Source organism: Perognathus longimembris, chromosome 25, assembly GCF_023159225.1.
Source record: "Perognathus longimembris pacificus isolate PPM17 chromosome 25, ASM2315922v1, whole genome shotgun sequence".
Lineage (NCBI taxonomy): Eukaryota > Metazoa > Chordata > Mammalia > Rodentia > Heteromyidae > Perognathus > Perognathus longimembris.
The window spans coordinates 14,226,623-14,249,783 of NC_063185.1; the positions used below are offsets into that span (position 1 = coordinate 14,226,623).

At 54.3% G+C, this 23,161-nt stretch overlaps 1 protein-coding gene and 1 long non-coding RNA gene across 4 annotated transcripts; one reads left to right on the plus strand and one right to left on the minus strand.

The window, feature by feature from the left end:
- Nucleotides 1-622: 622 nt before the first annotated feature.
- Nucleotides 623-11,433, plus strand: LOC125341876. The gene is made up of 3 exons (XR_007209099.1): nt 623-758; nt 3,041-3,042; nt 11,422-11,433. It is a non-coding gene; the product is annotated as an uncharacterized LOC125341876 (long non-coding RNA).
- Septin8 (septin 8) lies at nt 926-21,853 on the minus strand. Of its 3 annotated transcripts, none has more exons than XM_048333996.1 (10): nt 21,505-21,853; nt 9,237-9,357; nt 7,782-7,977; nt 7,294-7,474; nt 6,109-6,270; nt 5,311-5,407; nt 4,966-5,134; nt 4,704-4,836; nt 4,330-4,520; nt 926-1,647 (listed from the first exon to the last, which is right to left on the minus strand). In XM_048333996.1, the coding sequence occupies exons 1-10, from the start codon at nt 21,532-21,534 to the stop codon at nt 1,644-1,646; spliced, it is 1,284 nt and encodes a 427-aa protein (XP_048189953.1). In that variant the 5' UTR covers nt 21,535-21,853; the 3' UTR covers nt 926-1,643. The 3 variants fall into 3 exon arrangements, with proteins under 3 accessions (XP_048189953.1, XP_048189952.1, XP_048189951.1); XM_048333995.1 differs by having other exon boundaries at nt 7,294-7,480; XM_048333994.1 differs by having other exon boundaries at nt 926-1,860; nt 7,294-7,480; nt 21,505-21,667.
- Nucleotides 21,854-23,161: the final 1,308 nt, after the last annotated feature.

The window sequence follows — 23,161 nt, forward strand, 5'->3', positions numbered from 1 at the left end:
CGGCATGGAAAACCACCAGCCCAGTAGAATTGAGTGCAGTATCATCAGGCTCCCAGCAGGGGGCACCCAAGGAGCCAGTTCCTCCAGAGGAGGGCTGTGCGAGCCTCTCTCTCCCCCCGAAGCCCAACACGGTGCAGAACAAATTCCACAGCGATATTAAAGAAAGCAGTTTCCACCTTCCTTTTTTTGTGTATCGGGTTCTAGTGCTTGAACTCAGGGCCTAGGTGCTGTTCCTGAGCTCTTTTTGCTCAAGGTTAGTGCTCTACCACTTGAGCCCTAGCTCCACTTCTGGCCTTTTTGATATATCGTTCTTTGGAGATAAAAGAATTTCACAGGCTTTTCTGCCTAGTCTGGCTTTGAACTGTGATCCTTAGTTCTCAGCCTCCTAATCTCAGTGCGAGATACCCAGCTAGCTCCCGGCTCCATCTTCTACTTTACTGGGCCATTCTTTTTCCCCAACTCTGATGTTCCTGGTGGCTCGTAAACTACCAGGAGTATAGAAGACATGTTGCTTTTCTTCAAATGTTCCCTGGGACGGGACAGCTGGAGTAAATACTCTGCTAGTTTTGTCAGATTGTCTCAATGCAATAAGTACCTTCATCTCTTTGCCCTGTGACTCAGCCAGGAAAGAAGGAACGATGATTTTGAGGTAACTGAATACTCTTTGCATTCCGAATATGCAGGACTGGTTTGAAGTCTTATTTGGAATAACACTTAACACACACACACACATATACACACACACACACACACACACAGTCTCTGTTGGCTGGTAGCACCTCAGGGAAACAGAGACTGATGCTTTGGCTGCTGTTCCATTTACATTCACAGTAAAAACAACAACAACAACAAAAAATGCTGGGTGGGGAGAGGGGATGATGTCATGTTTGTGTTTCACTTTCATTGGTAAAGAAATTCCAAACACTGTCATTACAGGAAGTTTATTACCCACCTCTCCCTAGATATATTAGATGGTACTTCATACATAAGAAAAGTTTAGAGGTTTGTTTGTTTGCTTTTTTAGTTTTTTTTAAAAATAAAGGAATCTGTTATTTATGAAAATAACGGGAGAGGAGATTATTTGTCTTTACACAGGTGCCAAAATTTAGAAGTGTTTCGAAGTTATTATGCATGTTAAGGTCTAGGTTAGAAAAATAAAACAGAAAAGGGAATCGGGCAAATTTTGTAGCATGATAGGAGACCACAGGCCACACACCTAGGGCACCGGTGAATAGTTAAGGCCTAGCAGCACCAAGCTGGGCCTTCACTAGAGTGACCCAATAACTGCTCCGTCAAGGGATAGTGACACTGTAAATGGAAGACCAGCCACTGGCTCTGAAAAAAATAAACCTCGTCAGTTTTGGATTCCAGCATTCATGGCTTTTGACATTTGCATAGAGAAGGGCTAGCCCCCCCCCCCAGGCCAGGGAAGGGGAAGCCTGGTGGGGGTTGGGGGATTGGGTTGGGTTGGGGCTGGAGTTGGGGAAGGGGGGAGCAAGGCAAGGCTGTAAACACTGGAGTCTGTACCGGCTCCTAGTCCATCCTCACACCATGTTATAGGAGAAGGGTCACAAGGTGTAACTCAAGCAACTTAACACATGAAAGGCTAAAGTCCGCTCTTGACATGTAAGTCTGTGCGTGCATTAACTGAAAAATAAAAATAAAACAAACAGAACAAAAAAACAGACACATTAAAAAAAAAAGAACCACAACAAAAAAATAAGTCACACAGACCAAATCAAACAGAAGCAAAAGACAGCGAGATGGACAACTTGGGAAAGGGCAGTCAGTTTGGCATGTGTGACGAACAAAGCAGAGAATTCGCTTCAGTGTGTGGCGTCCCAGGCTGAGGGTCAAGATCTGATTGGGAAGTAATTTCGCAAAAATGGATTAAAATGTGAAGAACCAAGTATCATCAACCCAAACCAACCTAACTAAATGGTCATGAAAAACACTCGTCAATGTACTCTAGACCCACCTGATTCCCGTGGACCAGGGCAGGAGGGTGACGGGCCCTTCTACCCAGCCCACCATGCTGGCTCCAGGGGCCAGCCCTGGAATAGTGCTGTCTCCCACCGGCCAGATTGACTGGAGCCTTCTGGCACAACCAGTCAGCACAAAGGGTCTGTCTCCCGGGCCCAGGCCTGGAGAAGCAGACGCCAGTGACAGATCCCACCAAGAGCTGTGCCAGCCCCTCACAGTGGGCTCCCCCACCCACAGGGTCCTTGTCTTCCATGCTTCCTTTTGTTTACCAGTCCTGGGGCCTTAACTCAGGGCCTGGGCATTGTCCCTAAGCTTTTATGCTCAAGGCTAATGCTGTACCTCGTGAGCCACCTCTCCATTGGTGATTATGGGGAGATAAGAATTTCATGGACTTCCCTGCCTGGGCTGGCTTTGAGCTGTGGTCCTGAGATCTCAGCCTCCTGAGTAGCTAGGATGACAAGCATGAGCACCGGTACTGGGCCACAGCTTCTTTTCTCTAATAGGGTACCCTGTACCATGCTGGCAGGGACCAGGGCAAAGTCACTCTGGGTATCGCAGAGCTCCTTCCGTACCCCAACCTCTCCAAGAGGAATGGTATTTCTGAGCTGCCATCTTGATAACGCATACCCCAGACCCCTAAATGCTCACCAAGTCAAGGGCCGGGCAGGGGATGAGGGCTAGAGTAGAGACAAAATGTGCGTAGCAGAGGGCAGAGTGGGGCTGGGCCCTCCTTGAAGACAGACAGGGGCTTAGCAATGCCGGCAGCTGGGGTGGGCCACCAGGCACTGAGATAGACGGAGGATTCGAGTCTAGCCCAGAGCAGAGGCCCTGAGAATGGTAACTGGCTCTTAAATGCCAGGCTCCCTCCCATAGCTTCCCAGAGCGAGGCACTTTAAGATTCTCTTTCTCGGTAGGCACCCGTCTCTGAGCACACGGGGATGACCTGTGCCCATGTGTGAGCTGGGACAGGAGAGCAGGACAGTGCATGTGCAGGCATACGTGTGCTAGGGAGTGCAACAGAAGCAGCCGTGTGTGGAAGCCACCAACGACCTCGCAGCAGTCCGGCTAAGGGAGAGGGAAGAGGCTATGAATAATACCAAGGACGGGGTGGGGGGGGGAGGGGAAGGGGGGGTCAGTGGGTGAGCACTTGCCTAGCATGTGCAAGGCCCTGTGGGATCCCCAGCCAAAAAAAAAAAAAACCCCACAAAATCAATTTAAAGAAAGAAAAGAAAAATAAATAAATAAAAGAAGGCTGCTGAGCGAGGAGTGATTGGGTGGGTCAGCTGAGTGTCTGGAAGCTTCCATCCTTCTTCCTCCACTTCCTACATGAATACCTCCAGCCTCTGCCACAGAGGCAGCGCGGCCACCCGGAAGGCCGGGAGCCGCTCCGCGTGCCCTGTGGAATAGCTGGGTGGTGACTCTACTGTCCAGGGGCAGTGCTGGCTGACCTTCACTCCCTGCTGCTTTTGGCCACCATCTGCCAGCCAAGATGGGTCTGACCCCCACTGTCTGGGAGACTAAGGAGTGCCACGCCACAGCTGTCCGCAGTCCGCACAGAAACGTGGGAGCTCATGGAATGGGGCTGGAAATGCTACTGAGGAGTCCCAGGCCTGAGACTTGCCCACCTCCCGGTCCTGGGGGCCCAGCCTTCCTCACCATCGGCTGCGGAGGGCAGTGCGCAGAGCAGAGGAGGGGGTAAGAAAGTGTAAGGGGAGAGAGAGCAGGAGGAGGAAGGGGTGTGGGACAGCACAGGTCATCAGGCTGGGGAGAGAGAACAGTGCTGTCAGACAGTGAGGAAGAGAGAGTCAGACACAGACCCAGATTGGGAGGCATCAACACTATTGTGAGAACAAGAGATCTGGGTGCCGGTGGCTCACACTTGTAATCCTAGCTACTTGGGAGAGTCCCAGTTCGAAGCCAACCTGGGCAGGAAAGTCTGTGAGATTTATCTCCAATTAACCAGTGGGGGAGTTGGGGGTGGGGGGGGAAGGCCAACAATGGAGCTGTGGCTCAACTGGTAGAGAGTCAGCCTTGAGTAAGAAAGGTACAGGTCAGTGCCCAGGCCCCCTGAGTTCAAGTCCCAGTACCAGAACAGACAAGGAGAAGAGGATGAAGAAGGAGGAGGAGGAGGAGGAAGAGGAGAAGGAGGAAGAGGAGAAGGAGGAGGAGGAGAGCAAATACAAAGGAGAGAGAGCGAGACACGAATGAGTAAGAGAGAGCGAGCTGAGAGGGCAAGGCTGGGCCATGGAGGAGCAGGAGCAGAAGAAGCAGATGCCAGGGGCCAGCAGGGACAGCGTGGGAGGCGGGAAAGGGGACCCTGCGTGGGAGGAGGGGGCCACCACCTACTTCTTCTTATCCTTGTCCTTCCTCAGCGGCTGCTGCGACGTGGCGTGCAAGGCCTGCGACTGCAGGGCCTCCACGGCGGCCTTCCTGCAGTTGAAGGCGTTCGTCTCCTCTTCCAGCTCCCTGCGCTTCTCCTCCACCTTGCGCTTCTCCTCCTGGTGGATCCGCTTCAGGTGCTCAAACTTCTCGTGGAGCTAGGGCAGGAGGAGGGGCACGTTGGCACGGCCGGGCCGCGGGGGGGGGGGCGCCGGGTCCTCACCCCAACACCTGGCATGCGCCGCTCTTTTCTCTCTTTGACTCGAGCCCAGTGCCTGACGCTTTCGCTCACTGGCTTAGCGCTCTACCAAGAGAGCCACCAACGCCCCCCCAGCACGCACCTCTCTTTCTTTCTCCTTCAACTCTAGCTCGGTCTCTTTGACTTTGTTGACGAACATCTGCCTCATCTCTTCCTCCTTCCTCTGCAGCTCACTCAGGAACTCCTTCCTCTTGGCCTCGTAGGTCTCCTGTAGGCTGCAGGGAGAGAGGTCAAAGGGCGAGGCCGCAGAATGGGGAGCAAGGGGGAAGGGAAGAGGAGGCTAGGGGTCGCCAACACCCACACAACGGGTGCTGATGTGACCCGGGCTGCACCGGCTGTGTCACCTGAAGGGCTGGCTGTCGCCATCGCTGTCCTGGAAGCCCATCTCTTCTAACTTGCAGCGCCGATACAGCTCGTAGTGCCGGCTGTGCGTCTGCTCCCGCAGGTCCTCCATGTTCACCCGGATCAGCATCTCGCGGAGCTTCACGAAGTCGCAGTGATTCTCGTTCTCCACTGAAAGCAGGGGGGGCCACGTGGGCCGTGAGGCGGCCACGCAGACAGGCAGGGGAGGACAGCATGGGGGGGGGGAGGAGGGGGGTTGCCGCAGTGGGCCTTAGGCAGCAGGATAGGAGGGGAGACCGAGGTCAAGCCCACCCCATTGGGGATGCACCCCGTCCCCCCACACTCACCCTGCACCACTCCCCAAGGGTACTGCCGCGCTCGGACCAGCTTGTTCCCCACCTTCACCTCCTCGGTGCTGCCCACCACAGCAAAGGGCAGGTGTGCCTGGAAAGGGAACCGAGGATGCGTGAGCAGCGCGCTCGTGGAGAAGGGGCAGATTCTCCCTCCGGGGAAGGGCTGCTAGATCTGAATGAAGGCCCTGGGTCGTTGGGTGTGGGTGGCTCACGCCTGTAGTCCTAGCTACTCGGGAGGCCGAGATCTGAGAATGGCGGTTCAAAGGCAGCACAGGGAAGCAAAGTCAGTGAGACTCGTATCTCTGATGAACCCCCAGGAAGCTCGAAGATGGAGCTGTGGCTCGACGGGTAGAGTGCCAGCCTTGAGATAACGAAGCTCAGGGACGGCACTGAGACCCTGAGCTCACACTCCAGTATCGGCACAAAACAACAACAACAAAGGCCCTGGGTCTCGAAACTTCCTGGCTCTCCTGGAGCTATGTTCTAGATCTTCCAAACAGGGCAGAGAGCCAAACTCTCGCCCTCCTCTCTGGTGTTGCTGATTCCCTGGGGTGCCCAGAACCTGTGCTCTAGAACTCAGGACACGCCAACGTCAGGGAGTTCCTCCTCCAGCACGGGCCAAATGTGCGATGCCTTGTGTACCCCACCCACACGACACAGGACTAGCCTGCCCCACATGTCCCCCCCAATCTGTCCTAGAGAAGTGAGAGGCTGAATTCTAGTTCGCGGTCTCCTGAGAGGGCTGACTCGGATCTGCACTGGCTCGAAGCCCTCTGACCCGGGGCCACTCACATTCATGACGGCATTAATCTCTGCCACAGCCTCGTCGTCCGTGGGGAACTGGTAGATCTGGACTCCGTTGCTGACCAGCTCGCCCATGATCTTGATCTTGAACTTGTGCAGCTCACTCTTGGAGATGGTGTCCGCCTTGGCAATGATGGGGATTATGTTCACCTGTCAGGATTGGGGGGTGGGGGAGCCGCAGGTTAGTTAGCTCTTTTGAGTAGCGGTTCCCTGGTTATGGACAGCCCTATCCCGGTTATGAGCCCTGTCTAGGTCATGGAGAACCTAAGAGGCAGGAAGATGGAGCTTCCCCATGGGTCAGCCCAGTCCACACCGAGCCACTGTGGCCATTTTGGTGGACTGTAAAAATAACCCTCAGCCGTCATGCTTCTTACCGCCTTAGTTCCCCACCCCACCACTCACCCCAGACAGACTCAGCTTGGACCTAGACTGCTGACAGTCTCAACTCAGTGGCAGCACCTGACAGGAGCAGGGGCTGGGAGACTGCGCTCCCCACTGAGCATGGAAGATGGGCCACCAGCCTCTCCCAGGTTATCCCACTTACCACAGTGAAAACTGATACCTGAGATGGAAGGGTGGGGGGTGCTAAGAGATGACAGGTGACTGTGGGGTCCGGAGATGGGGAAGACGGGGGTGGGGCAGCCACAAGGACCAGGACCACCAACCCTTCCTGACACATCCCAGGAAGCTACCCCCACCACCCTCATACTATGTACTCCCCATTTCTGGGTTCACTCTCCTCCCTTTACTGAAGAATCCAGGAAGAAACCAAAGGAGGAAGCCATACCAGAGAGGAACAGGGAAGGGTGAGGAATTGGGAACTGTGCAAGAGAAAATGAGCAGATACAAAGCTACACTGGGAAAGGATGCTCCTAGGAGCCGACCACAGGAGGGTGGACGTCATTCAATAAGAAGAGAAGGAACTAGGAGGGCTAAGAAGGAAAAGAAAGAGGTTCAAGGCCAGACCCAAAGGACAGGGCTCTGGAGAAAGAGCCCAGAGTGCCGGGAGGACTGCTGGAATAATGGTAATAATCCAAGATGCAACAACAGAGAGAGGACCAAGCTGAGGGGGCCGACGCAGAAGCCCCTGACCCCAGCAAACAATCTAAAACGGCAGCCATTACATCGCAAAGGAAGATGGCGGAACCTATAGAAGAGGGAGGGGGTGGGTACCTTGCTGTCTAGTTTCTTCATGGTCACCAGATCCAGGGACTTGAGGGAGTGCCCCGTGGGAGTGATGAAATAGAGGCAGACGTGGATCCTTGTGTCGTGGTAGTCAAAGAGGGAGCGGCGGATCTTCAGTTCTTCTTGGAGATAGTTTTCAAACTGCGCGTCGATGTAGTCAACTATAGGCCTGTAACTACAGACAGCTCTATCACCTGGGAGACGGGCAGCTGGGCTACATAAGCTATCCCACCCCCACCTGGAATCCTGGGGAACCAACAGCTCTGCCCTGTCTGTTTACGGGTGGCTGGTCCCTTCTGCTGACGACTCCCCCAATGAATTCCTGGTCTGCGGGCAGCTACAGGGCATCTGATATTCCTCTGGCACCCCTAGCATGTAAGGGCTTAGCCATCGGTATGGGGACAGCTGGGAACCAGGCGGGCGGGATGGATAAAGGCTGGGAGGTGGGTGGGGGTCCCGCCCTTCCCGCCTCTTGCCTCTCATCCTTATTGATCTGATCCCCGAAGCCCACGGCGTCCACGATGGTCAGCTTGAGGTGCACATTGCTCTCTTGGAGGTCATAGGTCTGCGGCCGCAGGCGCACACACTCCTCGTGGTGACTCGCTTCCTCTGTCTCGAAGTTCGTGTTGAAGAGTGTGTTCATCAGCGTAGACTTGCCAATGCCAGTCTCCCCTGGGGAGCAGGGACAGCAGGGTGAGAAAGGGGATATCAAAGTCACCGGCGTGATGCCCGGTGGCTAAGCCACACAAGAGAGGGGGGCCAGCTTCCCACTCCATCCCTCGCTGTCCCTGTTCCCTGTGAACAATCCCTTCCTTCCTCTGAACCCTTGGAAATGATGTGTGTGTGGTGGGGGTGCAGCTCCGTGGCACGGTGCTTGCCTAGTGTGTGTGAGGCCCGGGTTCCATTCCAGAGAGGGTAAGGGAAGAGGAGGAAGAGGTTCAAGGAAGCCTTGGAGCTGAGACGTGGCACCCTGGCTACACAGCATGTGGGATGCTCCTCCGGGGAGGGAGGAAGAGGCAGTCAGGCAGTGTCCTCTGGACACTGGTCACCGAACACAGCCTTCCCTGTACGCCGTGCCTCCTAGGCTGGGTCAGAGGGCGAGCAGAACCACGGTCCAAAAACACCAGTGGCCAGGCCGATATGCCCCAGGTGGCCTCTTAACCAAGCAAGGAGGAGGCTCAAATAGCCTCTTTCCGAGCGACACCTGCAGAGGGCCTGGCAGATCACGCTGTGCCTCTGGGGAACCCCGGGCCTTGAGGTGCCAGGGGCCCCTCGGAGCCTCCACACTGGGGTTGTGTTTGCTCAGAGGTGCTGGAGATTCACTCTACGATCTGTGAGGAACGGCAGGGCCTGCTTTCTCATTGTGTCTTCTTTTTTACACATAGGAAGAAAGAGTAAATGTTTTCCAAATCAATACATGAGTCCAGGGACTTACTCTGACAGACACCCACAGTTTATAAAACACTTTCATCAGCCTACTCCTGTTTCCTCTTCTTTTTTTTTTGGCCAGTCCTGGGCCTTGAACTCAGGGCCTGAGCACTGTCCCTGGCCTCTTTTTGCTCAAGGCTAGCACTCTGCCACTTGAGCCACAGCGCCACTTCTGGCCGTTTTCTGTATATGTGGTGCTGGGGAATCAAACCCAGGGCCTCATGTATACAAGGCAAGCACTCTTGCCACTAGGCCATATCCCCAGCCCCCCGTTTCCTCTTCTTGACAATGCTAAGTCAAGTCCCAGCTCTAATCTTGTCCTTGACCCTGGCAGAGGTCAGGGACAACCAGACCCTCACCCTAATCCTCAGAAGTTTCATTCTGCCTGGGAAACCCCTTCACAAAGCTCCACAGGTGGCCAGGGCAAGCAGCACCCCCGTCTTCTAGAAGGTTCTCATCCACTCTTGACCTCACGAGCCTCCTGGCCAGCCCTCGGTACTCACCCACACAGAGGATGTTGAAGCTGAAGCCCTGTGTGACCGACTTGCTGACCAGCTGGTCCGGGAGGCTATCGAAGCCCACATGGCCGCCCAGGGACAGGCTCCGGGGCTCGGGCTCCACATTCTGCCAGAGACAAAGCAAGGCAAGGCAGTGAGTTCACTGGGGAATCCAGGCTAAGTTGAGGGGTGGCTACACCTGGGTCAAACCAGCCCTGCCCCTTGTGTCTGAGCTCTCAGCACACCTAGGGAAACACTTTGGGGGGCTCCTGGTTCCTGCTTTGGAGAAGGCCCTTAAAGCCCTGTATCTCAGCTCCACCTGGGAGAAGCAGGTTTGCTTGGGGCTACAGATTGATGTTTCCTAGCATAAATAGCCCCAGAAAGGCTGGCTACTACCCTGTGGGGCTCATGGGTCTTCTTGCCTACCCAGGAGGAGCCCTCAGATGGTTTGTGTTGAGGTTGGTCATGAATTCATGATTCTCCTGCTTCAGCTGCCTAAGTGCTGGGATAACAGATGTGCACCATGATGACCAGGTCGTGTGTGTGTGTGTGAGTGAGAGAGAGAGAGAGAGAGAGTCATGGGGCTTGAACTCAGGGCTTAGGCACTGTCCCTGAGCTCTTTTGCTCATGGCTAGTGCTTAAGAGCCACAGCGCCTCTCTGGTTTCTTATGGAGTCTTATGGACTTTCCTGCCTGGGCTGGTTTTGAACCCCGATTCTCAGTTCTCAGTCTCCTGAGTACCTAAGATTACTGGAGTGAGCCACCAGCAGCTGGCTCCCCTGAATATGATAGACTTCAAGAGGCCCAGATTGAAGTGTACTATAGCTAAATTAACTGTAATTGTAGATTATATACAATTTTGACACCCTCAGCCCCCCAAAAAACCTGTTAAAAATACAAAGAGGGGCTGGGAATATGGCCTAGTGGCAAGAATGCTTGCCTCGTATACATGAAGCCCTGGGTTCGATTCCCCAGCACCACATATATAGAAAACGGCCAGAAGTGGCGCTGTGGCTCAAGTGGCAGAGTGCTAGCCTTGAGCAAAAAGAAGCCAGGGACAGTGCTCAGGCCCTGAGTCCAAGCCCCAGGACTGCCCCCCCCCCACCAAAAAAAAAAAATCCAAAGAAATTTCAAACCAGGCATGGTGGCTCAAGCTTGCAATACTAGCTTTTTGGGTGCCCAGGATGTGTGGGCCAAGTCCAAACCCCTTACCGTGGCATTTTAGGCCTTCCTAACTGGCTCCATTCCCACCCAGCTGGCCAGCTTCAATTTCCCTTTTCAAGCCTTTCCAGTGTTCATGAAGGGCGCTCCCTCCTCCTTCTGGTAATCCTGGGGTTCTGGCTATGCCATCCTCTCCCAGATGTGCTTTGTTTAGACAGAGGATTATGGAGGAGAATGCAAAGGGCTTGACCTTTGCTAGAAATGAGCAGCAGGCCCCAAGTGAACAGGGACTAGCAGAGCTTGCCCAAGGCACTATAAAAAGAAAAACTATAAAGAACTAAAGCAGGGCTGGGAATGTGACGTAGAGGTAGAGTGCTTGCCTACTAGCATGCATGAAGCCCTGGGTTCGATTCCTCAGTACAACATAAACAGAACTGAAGCAGAGGGTCAAGGTCAGACCGCAGCTGTGTAGATGTTTTGTCTGGCTTCCTTAGGAGTGTGTAGAACGTGGCCTCTGGACAGAAAGAAGCCAAACTCAGCCCCACGCAGGGCAGAAACATGCCTCTTCCATGCCCTAAGCATCGAATGGAAAGAGCAAGGACAGGAGGAGAATGGTCAGTTTCACCTGTCCCATGTCCAGCATGGAGGAAGCAAGAATGTGGAACACAGTCCAGGAGCCACTGACTACAGAGACAGCCCTTCCACAAATGTAGCTACAGCACAGCAGGCAGAGGGGGGAAGGCCAGGCCAGGAGGGCTCTGAACTCCTGCCCTAAGAGGGCACTCTTCAACATCTGGATGCCTGTCCTCTGAAGCCACATCTGTAGTCTTGGCCTGAGCCCCTCTGGCCCGTCTCTCCTCACGACCACACCCCTCTGGCACTCGAACATTCTTGTGCTACTTATATGCCCTCCACCAACATCTACACATGTCTGCTGGAAGCTTAGAGCTCAGGTGACCTCTCTGGTGAGTGGTATCACCCTCGGCAAACACATCACAGTTGCTCGTATGCCCGTCCTCTCCAACTCTCAGCGGAGTCTCTCTCTCTTTTTGTGCCAGTACTTAGGGCCTTGGGTTCTCTCTTGGCTTTTTTTTTTCTTTTTGTTTGGCTCAAGACTGGTGCTCTACAAATGTAGTCATTATATTCAATCTACATTATGTTAAAGAAATGAAGTATGTAACTTGAGGGCAGGAGCAGAGGGGAGAAAATGGGGGGGAAAAGAGGAAGGGGTGACACTGACCAAGAAGTATTGTACTTATAAACTAGCTTACGGAATTGTAACCCCTTTGTACAACTACTAAATAATAACAATTAAAAAGAAAAAGGCTAGCACTCTGCCACTTGTGCCACATCTTCACTTCTGGCTTGCTGGTTAATTGATGGTATAAGTCTCTCAGATTTGTCTGCCTAGGCTGGCTTTGCTTTGAGCCATAAAGCTCAGTGTCAGCCTCCTGAGTAGCCACAGTCCCAGGCCTGAGCCGCCAGCACCTGGCTGAAGTCCCTGTTCTTATAACTGGCCCTTCCTCCCTACTGCCTACCCCCAGGACACTGTGTCCCATCTCCTAGCTAAACCTAGGTCCCCTCACAGCTGCAAACACAACCCGATAATGAGTTTCAAGGCTCCTCTCCCTGGGACCCCCATCAGAAACTCTGCATGGAGCCCAGGATATGTGGGTGGGTTAAGTCCAAACCCCTTACCGAAGCATTTTAGGACTTCCTAAGAGACTCAACTCCAGCCCAGCTGGCTATGTTCATGTTCCCTTTTCAAGCCATCCCAGGGCTCTCGAGCTCCAAGAGGCTCTTTCCTGGCCCCTAAGTACTTACATCTGCTGGCAGTGATCCCATTTCTTGGCACTGTTGGTTATCCCTGTATGAGACCCGGTTCTCCACCTGTTTATTCCTCTCGCTTCTGGAAACTGGCTGCAGGTTGGGGAGATCGGGTTTCCTATCCCTCCCCGCCTTTCCGCACTATGCCGGGGTACTAGACAGAACTAGCATTTAGCCGTTACTGATAGCATCGTCAACTGCTCGGCCAGCCTCACATAGGGCTCCATTATTTGCTCCCTGCTCCACCTGCTCATGGCTGTTTGAGGACCCCATGAAAGACAGAACAGTCACTCTGGAGGTTTGGGTTCTGTATTTTCTTTTTATTTTTCAGGCGAGACTGAAAAATGTCCAAAATTTAAGGCGTGCTGTGCTTGCAGAGTAAGGCTATGTGTTTATTCATCTTCTCCTTCCAAGGGTGACACAATCAGGATGCAATCCAACATCCTGTAGTCTGATGCCAAAACCCACCAAGTTAGCTGCGTTGGGAAACCACACAGGCACACCCCCTCCCCCTGCCGCAGTGGCCTTGCAGAGAAAAAAAAACAAGCCACCTCAAGCATCCATTACCCCACTTTCTTTTGAGACTTTTTTTTGGCAGCCTGAGACTTGAACTCAGGGCCTGAGCACTGTCCCTGGCTTCTTTCTGCTCAAGGCTAGCACTCTACCACTTGAGCCACAGCGCCACTTCCAGCTTTTTCTGCTCATGTGGTACTAAGGAATCGAACCCAGGGCTTCAGGCAGCTAAGCCATATTCCCAGCCCCTCCCCCACTTTCTTATCCTTCCAGCTCCAGATGCTAAAACAGCATTATGGGCAGAGGGAACTCAGACAAGCCCACCAGGCCCAGAGGCCCTGTCTGCCCTTCACTCATACAGGCTGGCCCTCTGTGTGAACGCACATAGAGAACAGAGACATCGTCAACTGTGTCACCAAGAGCCATGGACCTGGGGCAACATCTGTTTCAAGGACCTGTGGGGTGTCACAGTATGTACACACACGAAAGAATGGCCACTTGGAACCTGGCGCTGGTGGCTCACAGCTATAATCCTAGCCACTCAGGAGGCTGAGATTTGAGGATCTCCGTTCAAAGTCAGGCTGGGCATGAAAGTTAGGTGAGATTCTTATCTCCAATTAATCACCAAAAAAGTTGCAAGTGGAGTTGTGGCTCAAGTGGCAGAGCACTATCCTTGAGCAAAACAGCTTGGGGACAGTGCCTAAGCTCTGAGTTCAAGCTCCAGAGCCAGTGCGCGCACACGCGCACACACACACACACACACACACACACACGAATGGCGACTGGAGGGCTGGGAGTATGTCCTAGTGGTAGAGTGCTTGCCTCCTATACATGAAGCCCTGGTTTCAATTCCTCAGAACCACATATATAGAAAAAGCCAGAGGGGGCGCTGTTCTCCCCTGGCCTCAAGAAACTAATGTGACCTTGGCCTTCCAGCTTTACTGAGGGGTCAATCTCACGAATGCCAGCCTCCCTGACCATATATTTGACATCGATATAACACACAATCCAAAGCACCTCAGTCCTCTAAGTGCTCTCCAGATCACTGCTGACCCGGGTGGAATCAACAGCCCAGGAGGAGCCCACAGCCTCTGGAGCATCCCCTCCACATCTCGGCTACCAGGACTCAAAGAGTGAGCCAGGTCTCTCATTGGTTGTCCTGCCATCTGGTGAGAGCCAATCAGCGTGGTGATGTGATGAATGATTCAGATACCAGCAAGTGACGCAGGTGGGAGGTACCTTTAGGACCATCTCAAGACGTCAGAGGAGCTAGCCTAAGGCTGAAGCCCTCACAGAGGGTGGCTGAGCCAAGCAGGTCACGGAGAAGCTGATGTCTGCCCCGCCGCTGGCTTTTCCCTTTGTGCCTAGTCTACATCCCCTCGCTGACGTGACTTATGGTATCTTGATGGCCAGTCTATAAAGGGAAATTGCATGAACAGGGACAAGAGACAGTGAGGTGAGGAGCCTCCAGGGAGGAAAGGTATGGAAGGCTAAGGGTCTGAGGTCACAATCATGGGAAAGAGTAAAAGTAAAAGACAACACTAGCTCCTCCCTGAGGAGCTCCACGTGCTAATGAGGCCATGTGATTTAGCTGAGGAGGCTAATGTGATTTCCACACAGCCTCTTAGTCTTACCCCTTCCTGTGGCAGACACCGGTGAAGGAACTGAGGCACAGGGAAGCTAGAAGACAAACCAGGGCCCAGCAGGGACTTGCCACAAAGTACTCTACTACCCTGCCTCCTCTATTCTGAGAAGGCTCCCAGCTCACCCCGGTTAGCTGGACACACTCACTGAACTGTGCCACGTCCTAGGAGAGCAGAAATGCAAAGATGAGTGGACTCGATCCTTGACACTGGATGGCTCATTCTAAACTGAAATGGCCAGGGAGGTCAAAAAACAGAAAAAAGAAGAACACTACAGTAATCATGATGACAAGGACCACAACGGCGAACGTCCATCACTCACTAGGTACAACTCTAAACTTTTCCATCCAAGGCTGGTGCTCTACCACTTGAGCCATACCTCTACTTCCCGCTTTTTGGTGGTTAATTAGAGGTAAGAATCTCATGGACTTTTCTACCTGAGCGGGCTTCAAACTACAATCCTCAGGTCTCAGCCTTTGAAGTAGCTAGGATGACAGGCAGGAGCTTCCATCACCAGGCTCTCGATCGCATTTAATCCATACTCTCTCCTTCCCCCACAGAGTCAGCCACATTATGCTCCCCATTTTTTTTTTTCTTTTTGGCTAGTCCCAGGACCTGAACTCAGGGCCTGGGCGCTGTCCCTGAGCTTCTTTTGCTCAAGGCTAGCACTCTACCACTTAAGCCACTGCGCCAGCTCCAGCCTTTTCTGTGTATGTGGTACTGAGGAATCGAACCCAGGGCTTCATGCATGCTAGTCAAGCACACTACCACCGAGCCACATTCCCAGACCCTATGCTCTCCATTGTACAAGAGATTAAGTAGCTTGCAGGAGACCATGCAGCTCATACGTGTGGATGGAGACAGCATGGTTGAGAAACCCATACTTCTGGTCACATTGCTTTGCTGCCTACTAGATGAATGACAGCTGATGACATAGCTGTGTGTGTATGTGTGCGTGCGTGTTTGTGGGGGAGGAGTCCCCCAGGAAGAAGTAAGAATGGTAGGGAACTCATGCTCATGCATAGACCACGGTGGCCACAGCTCTGCCGCTCCAGCCAACTGTGGGACTGCAGGAATGAATCACACTGCCAATCTTCTGTTTCTTCAAGAGAATCTAAAAATGCGGAACTTTATGGGAAATCCTCTCCGTTTTAAAGGCTGGAAACCAAAAGGCAAAAATTGAGAGTTACCGGGAGGGGCCCAGTGCGACAGGCTAAGGGGGAGTTGGTCTAGACCAAAGGCCTCGCAGTCTTTGGAAGAGGAAGCTGTGTGGGTGACGTAGCCCAGACTCCATACTTGGGGCATAGACACCCAAAGAGCACAGTTCCATGGGGAAGACCCTTCAGGACAGAGAGAAACAGAGACAGAGAGACAGAGAGAGAAAGAGAGGGAGAGCTGGCAGCTCTGAACTCTACAGACATAATGAGAAACTCCATGGGGCCATTATCCTCTCTCTAATCACTAACAAGCTTTTGGTTCCTGAGCCAAGTCCCAGGTTTCTGTGTCATCATTCCTTTGACACATCAAAGACAACAACCAAAAAAATAATAAGTGCTCCGGCTGGCTGTGATCCTCCATGCCTGAACATCCAGAACAAAGCGGAGGACAGTATTGTGTTGCACAGCCCAGTGGGTAAGTAGGACATCCTTTTCCTGGTCAGGAAATGCTCTGTCTGAGCCTTCTGGATCAACTTGAATTGCCCGCCCAGAGATGCTGCCCATTTCTGTAAGATGTGACGTGGGATCTGGAGGAGGATAACCGCAGAACAGGCTTTTATGTAGAAAGAATTCAGAAGCTACTGGTTGTCCAAACCAACATGGCCAGGGAAGCTGGGCGTGAATGACTAAGCCTGAGTCCCAAACTAGGTTGGCATTGAGATGGGGGGGAGATACCTCCTGAGTCACAAACAAGGAGTAGCCTCCCAAAACCAGGTCTTCTACAGTGCCCTGGTCTTTGGGGGGGACAATGCTTAACATCTAGTGGCCTGTACACCTTGCTCACTCTCCGGAAAAGCTCCAGCTCTGGGAAATTCCTATGAAGTCATTCAGCAATGGACCCAGGAATCACTGACTGTACCGCCTGAGAGCCTTTTCCACCCATGTTCCAGGCACAAAACACCACCAGCTCCAACTCCGGCTCCTCCCAGCAGCCTGGGCCTTAAATAGCCAGGGCAGAGGCCTCCGGCCAGAGCTCATGGTCCTAAGCACAACTGTCCTTGAGCCCAAGAAGAATCCTAGGAATTTTCCCAGGAAAGTCTTAGGCTCTGCTCCCAGGATTCCACAGCAAGCCTGTAAGCCCAGGTCAGAGGTTACGGGAAATAACCAAACAGACTGACTGTATGTGAGAGGGGAGGAATAGGGATGCTGCTACCCTTGGCCTAGATGGAAACACACAGGCAGGACATACCTGTCCCAGACCAGGAGAACACTGTTGCTCTTCTACAGTGGCAACACAAAACATGGGAGAAGACTCCAGAGGAAACAACTTTCACAGTGTCACCGTGGAGGAAGACAATACTCTGCTCTTCTGTCATGGTTAAGGCACTTTCTTTCTTTCTACAGCCAGATTGCAGCTTATTAATTAAGGATGGTTTGATTCACACTTCCGTCAAAAACAAATCTCTGGGGAGCCAAGGGCACATCCCGCCCACACCCCGCGCTCAGGACACTGAGACGCTTCCTTGAGCTTTGCTGTACTGCCTGCAAGGGAGAGCTCCGGCCTAGCACTGCGCAGATGGGGAAGGCACTCCGGGCTGGAGGTGCTGGAACCTCAGTTCTTCACTTGGCTAGTAACTCCAAAGGCAGATCATTGCCTGGCAACTGGGGAAGCCACAAGCAGCCTGGCCTCTCGGAAGGACTGAAAACTGCATGAAACTGCAGCCTCAGAAGGGAGAAGGTGGGCTGGGAATGTGGCTTCGTGGTAGAGTGCTTGCCTAGCATGCATGAAGACCTGGGTTCAATTCCCCAGTACCACAGAAACAGAAAAAGCCTGATGTGGCGCTGTGGCTCAAGTGGCAGAGTGTTACCCTTGAGCAAAAGAAGCTCAGGGATGGTGCCTAGGCCCTGAGTTCGAGCCCCAGGACTGGTAACAAGTACCACTAAGGCCTAGGGAGGTATGGGTGGTTTGTTATTTATCATTCCTAAATGGCAGCACAGAGGCAGGAAGCCCAAGCAGCCCATAAGGGGCACACGGAGTCCAGCCAGCCCTTAGCTCTGTCAGCCCGCAGCTGCTGCCTGGGTGGCTGGGCCGGAGCCAGACATTCAAAGTAGTGACTGCCTCCAATATCCACCTTCACTTCGTCTATCTGAGAGCTCAGATTCAAAAAATTCCACCCTCTCGGCCATCCCAAGGAATCCGCAGGTACTCCTGTTATGCATTTGGATTTGCAGCCCTATCTTTTAACCCCACTGATGACCAGTAGGAGTCAGGCTGGCTCCTCGCTCCACCACAGCCTGTTGGCATCACAAAGATGATGGGTACAAGGCTTCCAGGGCCCCTCCCTGCCAGCCAGAGCGCCTGACAAAAAGATCCATGTCCCAGGGCTCAGCCTCCCAGGCACTGTGTGTCTTCTTGCCACCCTCTCTGTTCTGACCCCGGTCAGTCAGTCCCTCCTGGAATGTTTTCCATCCACTCCCATCCAGGTCCCAGGTGGATGGGTACCCACAACTGGTACAATGCCACAGTGGAAGGAGGGCCAGCAAACCCATGTCCTGGGGGAGAGCTGGCGCTACAGCTTTGCCCAGGGTGCCCATGTGTGACCCTCCCCTATGCCACCAAGCCCTGAGAGCAGCACAGACATATGACTTGCTCAGCTGTCATTTCTCCTTCAGAAAGGCCTGGCAGGCAGGTTCCTGGTCATTTTCAGACGACAGGAAGATATCCCCCTGCACTGTGACTGTGACTAAGATGTGAGCACCACTTGGGTAAGAAGGGTGCCTCCCACATCCCTTGCTTGGGGACAGAATAGACACTCCCTGGATAGTCTGCTTCACAGGGAAGTGTCAAGATTACAGGGGTGACAACGGAAGTAGCAGATGGTGCTAGGATAAAATGGAACTAGGGGTGGGGTTGGAGGGGGGGAGTAGGTGCCTGGCTGGGAAGAATGCCAAGCATGCAACCGACAAGACTCACGTTTCTTCTCCCTCCCTCATATCTTCATTTTACCCAGGCCCTACAGGTCCCTCACCAAGGAGGTCTGTACCTTGCCCCAGGAGATGCTACCAGGAGAATCACAGGAGATGAATGAGCCTCAATCAGAGACTAGGAAGGAGGAAGGACCAGAAAGAGTGAGCGAGAGTGCTCAAAGAAGGCAAGAAAAACAAGAACTCCCAAGGGCTGTTTTCTATACATGTATCCATTGACCCAAACCCCCATGGCTGATCTAGGGCCAAGTGGGGACCAGTCGAGTGGCCAAAGCTGCTGTGTATGCCACACTATGAGGCGGGAAACAGGAACCCAACACACCTCCATCTCTATGTAAAACTGAGCTCTTCTAAGCTCCAGGCTGGGACAGTTCCCAGGCCACCTGCAAGGCTGGTCTGACCACAGTGTAAGCCAGAGGGGCAGCAGACACCTGCTACAGCTCCGCCTGAGGCTGGTGAGACACCTGAGCAGGACTATCAGCTACACACAGCAATTAACTTGTGACAAACTCTTGTAAGAATCAGTATGCTTGTGCCCATTTTACAGCCGGATAAAGGAAGACATTATTTTTCCCAGGATGACAAGCCAAGAACAGAAGAGAATGTGAGTCCAGACTCCCTAAACTCAAGCCTAACTCCTTTCAAGATCTCCACTCATATGCAAGTCTTCCCAGGAGGCTAACTGTCCAGGGTGTAGAGGGCCTGAAGTATGACCATTCGTCTAGCTTAGCACAGCACAGTAACAAAACCCCAGCTAGCACTGGGTCCTGAGCCTCTCTTCCCTGTAGCTCGGGTCTGGATGGTTAATGCCTGAGCTGCTCACAGAAATGGTCCAAAAGCAAATAAGGCCGATCCTCCAAGTCCAAGGTGTGCAGGTGAACCAGCCCATTCCCCCCTCACCCCCCGACCCCCACCCCATCTTAGGACATACAATGCTGGCAAGCCTCTACAGGAAAACCATGCAACAGAACAAACTCTTCTCTGCCTTCTGGCACATAGACACTGGATATTAGGTGTCATTTACTGTGCCCCTACCATGTGTCTGACACTGGATTCTCACTGAATCCCCACAACAACACTATCAGGAAGACAGTATTTGTATTCTATCATACAAAGGAGAACACTGGAGAGTTAAAGAACTTCTAAGTCATATGATCTGATACACAGCGTCCAGGATTCGTGATCAGGCTGTCTGATTCCGCTTATTCCTATCAAAACACTCCCATCTGGACATGCTCAAGATCAACAGATCAACCTCTGACCATAGACAAGACCCAGACATAACTTTCTGGTCAGCTGGGCACAGAAAATGCACGCCGACACCACATATGCAAAGACAAGTGTCTCTGGATCTCCGGTGACTTGGCAGGTGTATCAGGATTCAGCACTGCCTTTCTCCAGTCTATTAAATTCCAAGTTTCCGCAGAGAAGTGGATCTCAGACTGGCCCCTCCCCCTCAGAATCTGCTCCCCAGGCAAATTCCCTTAAACTGATACCTAGTCCTCTTCCCACACACACACAACCCCCCTTACAAATTCTAAAACCTGAACCGTTGGTGCTTTATTGTGCATATTTCCAGAGACCGACAAAAAAAAAGTATTTTCAGACGGAAGAGGAAATTTACATATAGAAATTCAGATGACAATATTTATAGCATGAATTACATAAGTCTCGGCTCCCTTATTTAGCCTCAGAACCAATTCGTTATCGGTCACATATTCAGAATTTCCCCTCTCCTTCCAGACAGCCCCAGGGCCCTCCCCTCCCTCCCTCCCTCTTCACCCCTTCTCCTCCCCCTTCCTCCCCTTCCAACAGACCAGGGCCTCACAAGCTGGCAAGAGGACAGAGCTTCCTTCACTGTCACAGCCCAGCCTCGCAGACACACCCAGATCCAGCCTTCGACACCAGGGGAGGGCAGTCACAACCCTCCCAAAGGCCTCCCCTTCCCGGGGTGAAATTATAAGAAAAAAACCTTTAGGAAGTTGGCTATGGCTCGGCTCGGATCCAGAGACAACCCCATACAAGGGACCACCAGCAACGGCAGCCTAAGAGAACTGCAGACCCTGAGTGGTGGGGGGGGGGGGGGGGGCTTGTCCCCCAACAAACACCCCACATGGGCTGAATGTGGGATCGGTTCCGTGCCTGGCAGTGAGAAATTGGACTGCCGCAAACCCAGGCACGAGAGGCCTGACCCGCCTGGAGGAGAGTCGCACCCAGGATGCAGGCGTGGGGAAGGGGAAGAAGTGGAGGAAGGAAGCCGAGGAAAGGACCAGCAGGCCCAGGGTCTTCAAGACTGGAGTCTGCAACCGTCCTGAGCTTCTCTGGGGCAGGGCCGGGGGCGGGGGGGAGGGGAGGGAGGGAAGCACGTCCCCTCGATCACCGGGGTTTCATCCTCACCGCGGTGTGTGTGTGTGTGTCTGTGTGTGTGTGTGTGTCTGTGTGTGTCTTTCCAACAACAGCACCTGCGCGGGGATGTCTCCCCCCCAGCCTTGCAAAGAACACTCTGGAAAATGTGGGGAGGTGGGGTCGGAAAGGTCCCTGATCTTAACACCATCACACACGCACACGCACACACACGCGCACACACGCGCACACACACACTCTCCAGACTTGGGGATCCGGGTCTGTCGACATTCACGCCTACCCACCCAGAGGAGCCCGGCGGGTCTTCGCTGCTTCCCGCGGAAGGGGTTTGCGCTAGCCAGGCGCCCGCCCCGTCAACCGGGACCCCGATCCCCTCACCCCTAACTCCAAGGTTCCCCCCCCCCCAAGACCCCCCACATACACACACACACACCCCAGGCTGGCCCAGCGTCGAGGCCCGGTCGTGACACTGACAGCCCGCCCCGCGCGCGCCCCTCCCCAGGAGGACCCCCCCACCCCCCCACCCCTCCGCCTCGCGCCCCCACCCCCTCCCCCAGGAGACCCCCGCGCGCGCGCCCCCACCCCGCCCCGCCCCCCCCCCGCCCCGCCTGGCCCGGACCCTCACCGAGACGCGTTCCAAGTCCGTGGCCGCCATGGTGAGCTCCGCGCCGGCTGGCGGGGCCGGGGCTGCAGCGAGCGCCGGGGCGGTGACGGGGACCAGCCGGCTGCGGGACGCGCTCCGCCCGAGCGGCTGCGGCTCAATGGATCCAATATGGCCACTTCCTGGAAACTCCACTTGGCGGCGGCGGCGGGCGGGCGGGCGGGCGGGCGGCGGGAGAAGCCGCGGAGCCGCCCCCCGCCTCCACCCGCGGGACCGGCCTCCCCGCCCCGGCGCGGCGCGGCGTGGCCCCGAGCGCAGCAGCCCGAGCCCCCGCCGCGGGGACTGCCCGGGGGGTCTCCGCCGCCCGGCGGGAGGCGCCGGCCGCGAGGGCTGCTGGGACTTGTAGTCCACGAGCTGGGCTGGGGCAGGGGGTGGTGGACGGTGGTCTGATGCTTGTTCCTCGGAGCCCGGATCCCAGCTGGGGTGCGGTGGGAGGTGCCCAGGCCCCGTGCAATGGGCGGGGGAGCGTGGGGAGGGGGAGGAGCGAGGTGCGCGCCCTGGGGGCTCTTCCCTCCCCACCCCCAAGCTGTCTCTAACCCGCCCCAGCCTGCAAATTCCTGGGGCTCCCCCGCTCCCTCCCTCCCCCCCCCCACCCACCCCAACCCGGGCGTGGGTGAGCTGCCAGTGAGCATCCAGGGTTAGCCGCTCGGCCTCTTCGGTCCTCTGCCTTGCTTGGGTCCCACCTGATGCTCACGCCCGAGCCTGGGCGGGAACCCGCGCGGGGACCTGGTGCGTCCGGCCCGGCGGCCTTCCTGGGCGAGGGACCGGCTTCGAGGAGTCCTTGCGCAACCGAGGTGCAGGACGCGCATTCCTGCATCCAAAAGCTCCGCGGACCGGGCGTTCGTGGCACAGCGCGCAGAGAGGTTCCTGGTTCCTCGTGCATGCACGTTTTCACCATCCCAAACTCACACCTATGCCCAAGCTGGAGGCCTCGGGGACTTGGGTATTCCTCAGTGGCTGTCCAAATAACATGCAGCTCCAAGCTGGGCAGCAGCGGTGGCTCCTGCCTGTGATCCGACCTGCTCAGGAGGCCGAGAGTTGAGGACTGAGGTGCAAGGTCCTCATCTCCAATGAGGCATCCAAAAACCGAAAGTGGAGGTGTGGCTCAAGTGGTAGAATGCTTAGCCTTCAGTACAAAAACTCAGGAGACAGTTCCCAGGCTCTGAGTTCAAGTCCCAGACTGGCACGTGTGCACGTACATGCGTGTGCGCGCACACACACACACACACATACAAATGCAGCTCCAAATCCTCCGGAATTCTTCGTTTCTTTCCGTGTTCCTTCATCTTTCTGCATTCCCTTCAGTTTCACAGCAAGGTCCCTTAACTAGTCTCTGTCCCTTCACTAGCTTCATTCCAGGTATGTCCACCCTCTACCCACACCTCAACATCTTCCCAAGAAACAGCTCTTCCCTTCCTCTTGGAAACCTGTGCCGATTGAAGACTCTATCTAGACTTGATCCCTCTCCACCCACCCTACGCCATCATGACTGCTACCCTTTTGCTGTCCCGCCTTAGCTTTCCTTTTCCAGCAAACCATAGCTCTCAAACCCGCCCTCCTCCCCGCCCCCCCCCCCCCAGTATCCTGCCAACTTTCTGGTTTGTTCTTCTACCACTCTGGG

What these genes read in the sequence shown, in the direction of transcription:
- Septin8 (XM_048333994.1), bottom strand. Translation starts at nt 21,534, where the DNA reads ATGGCGGCCACGGACTTGGAACGCGTCTCG. An exon ending in CGGACTTGGAACGCGTCTCG is followed by an intron (nt 9,358 to 21,504) that starts GTGAGGGTCCGG and finishes TGTCTCTGGCAG; the next exon opens with AATGTGGAGCCCGAGCCCCG. An exon ending in CAGATCAATAAGGATGAGAG is followed by an intron (nt 7,481 to 7,781) that starts GCAAGAGGCGGG and finishes AGCTGTCTGTAG; the next exon opens with TTACAGGCCTATAGTTGACT.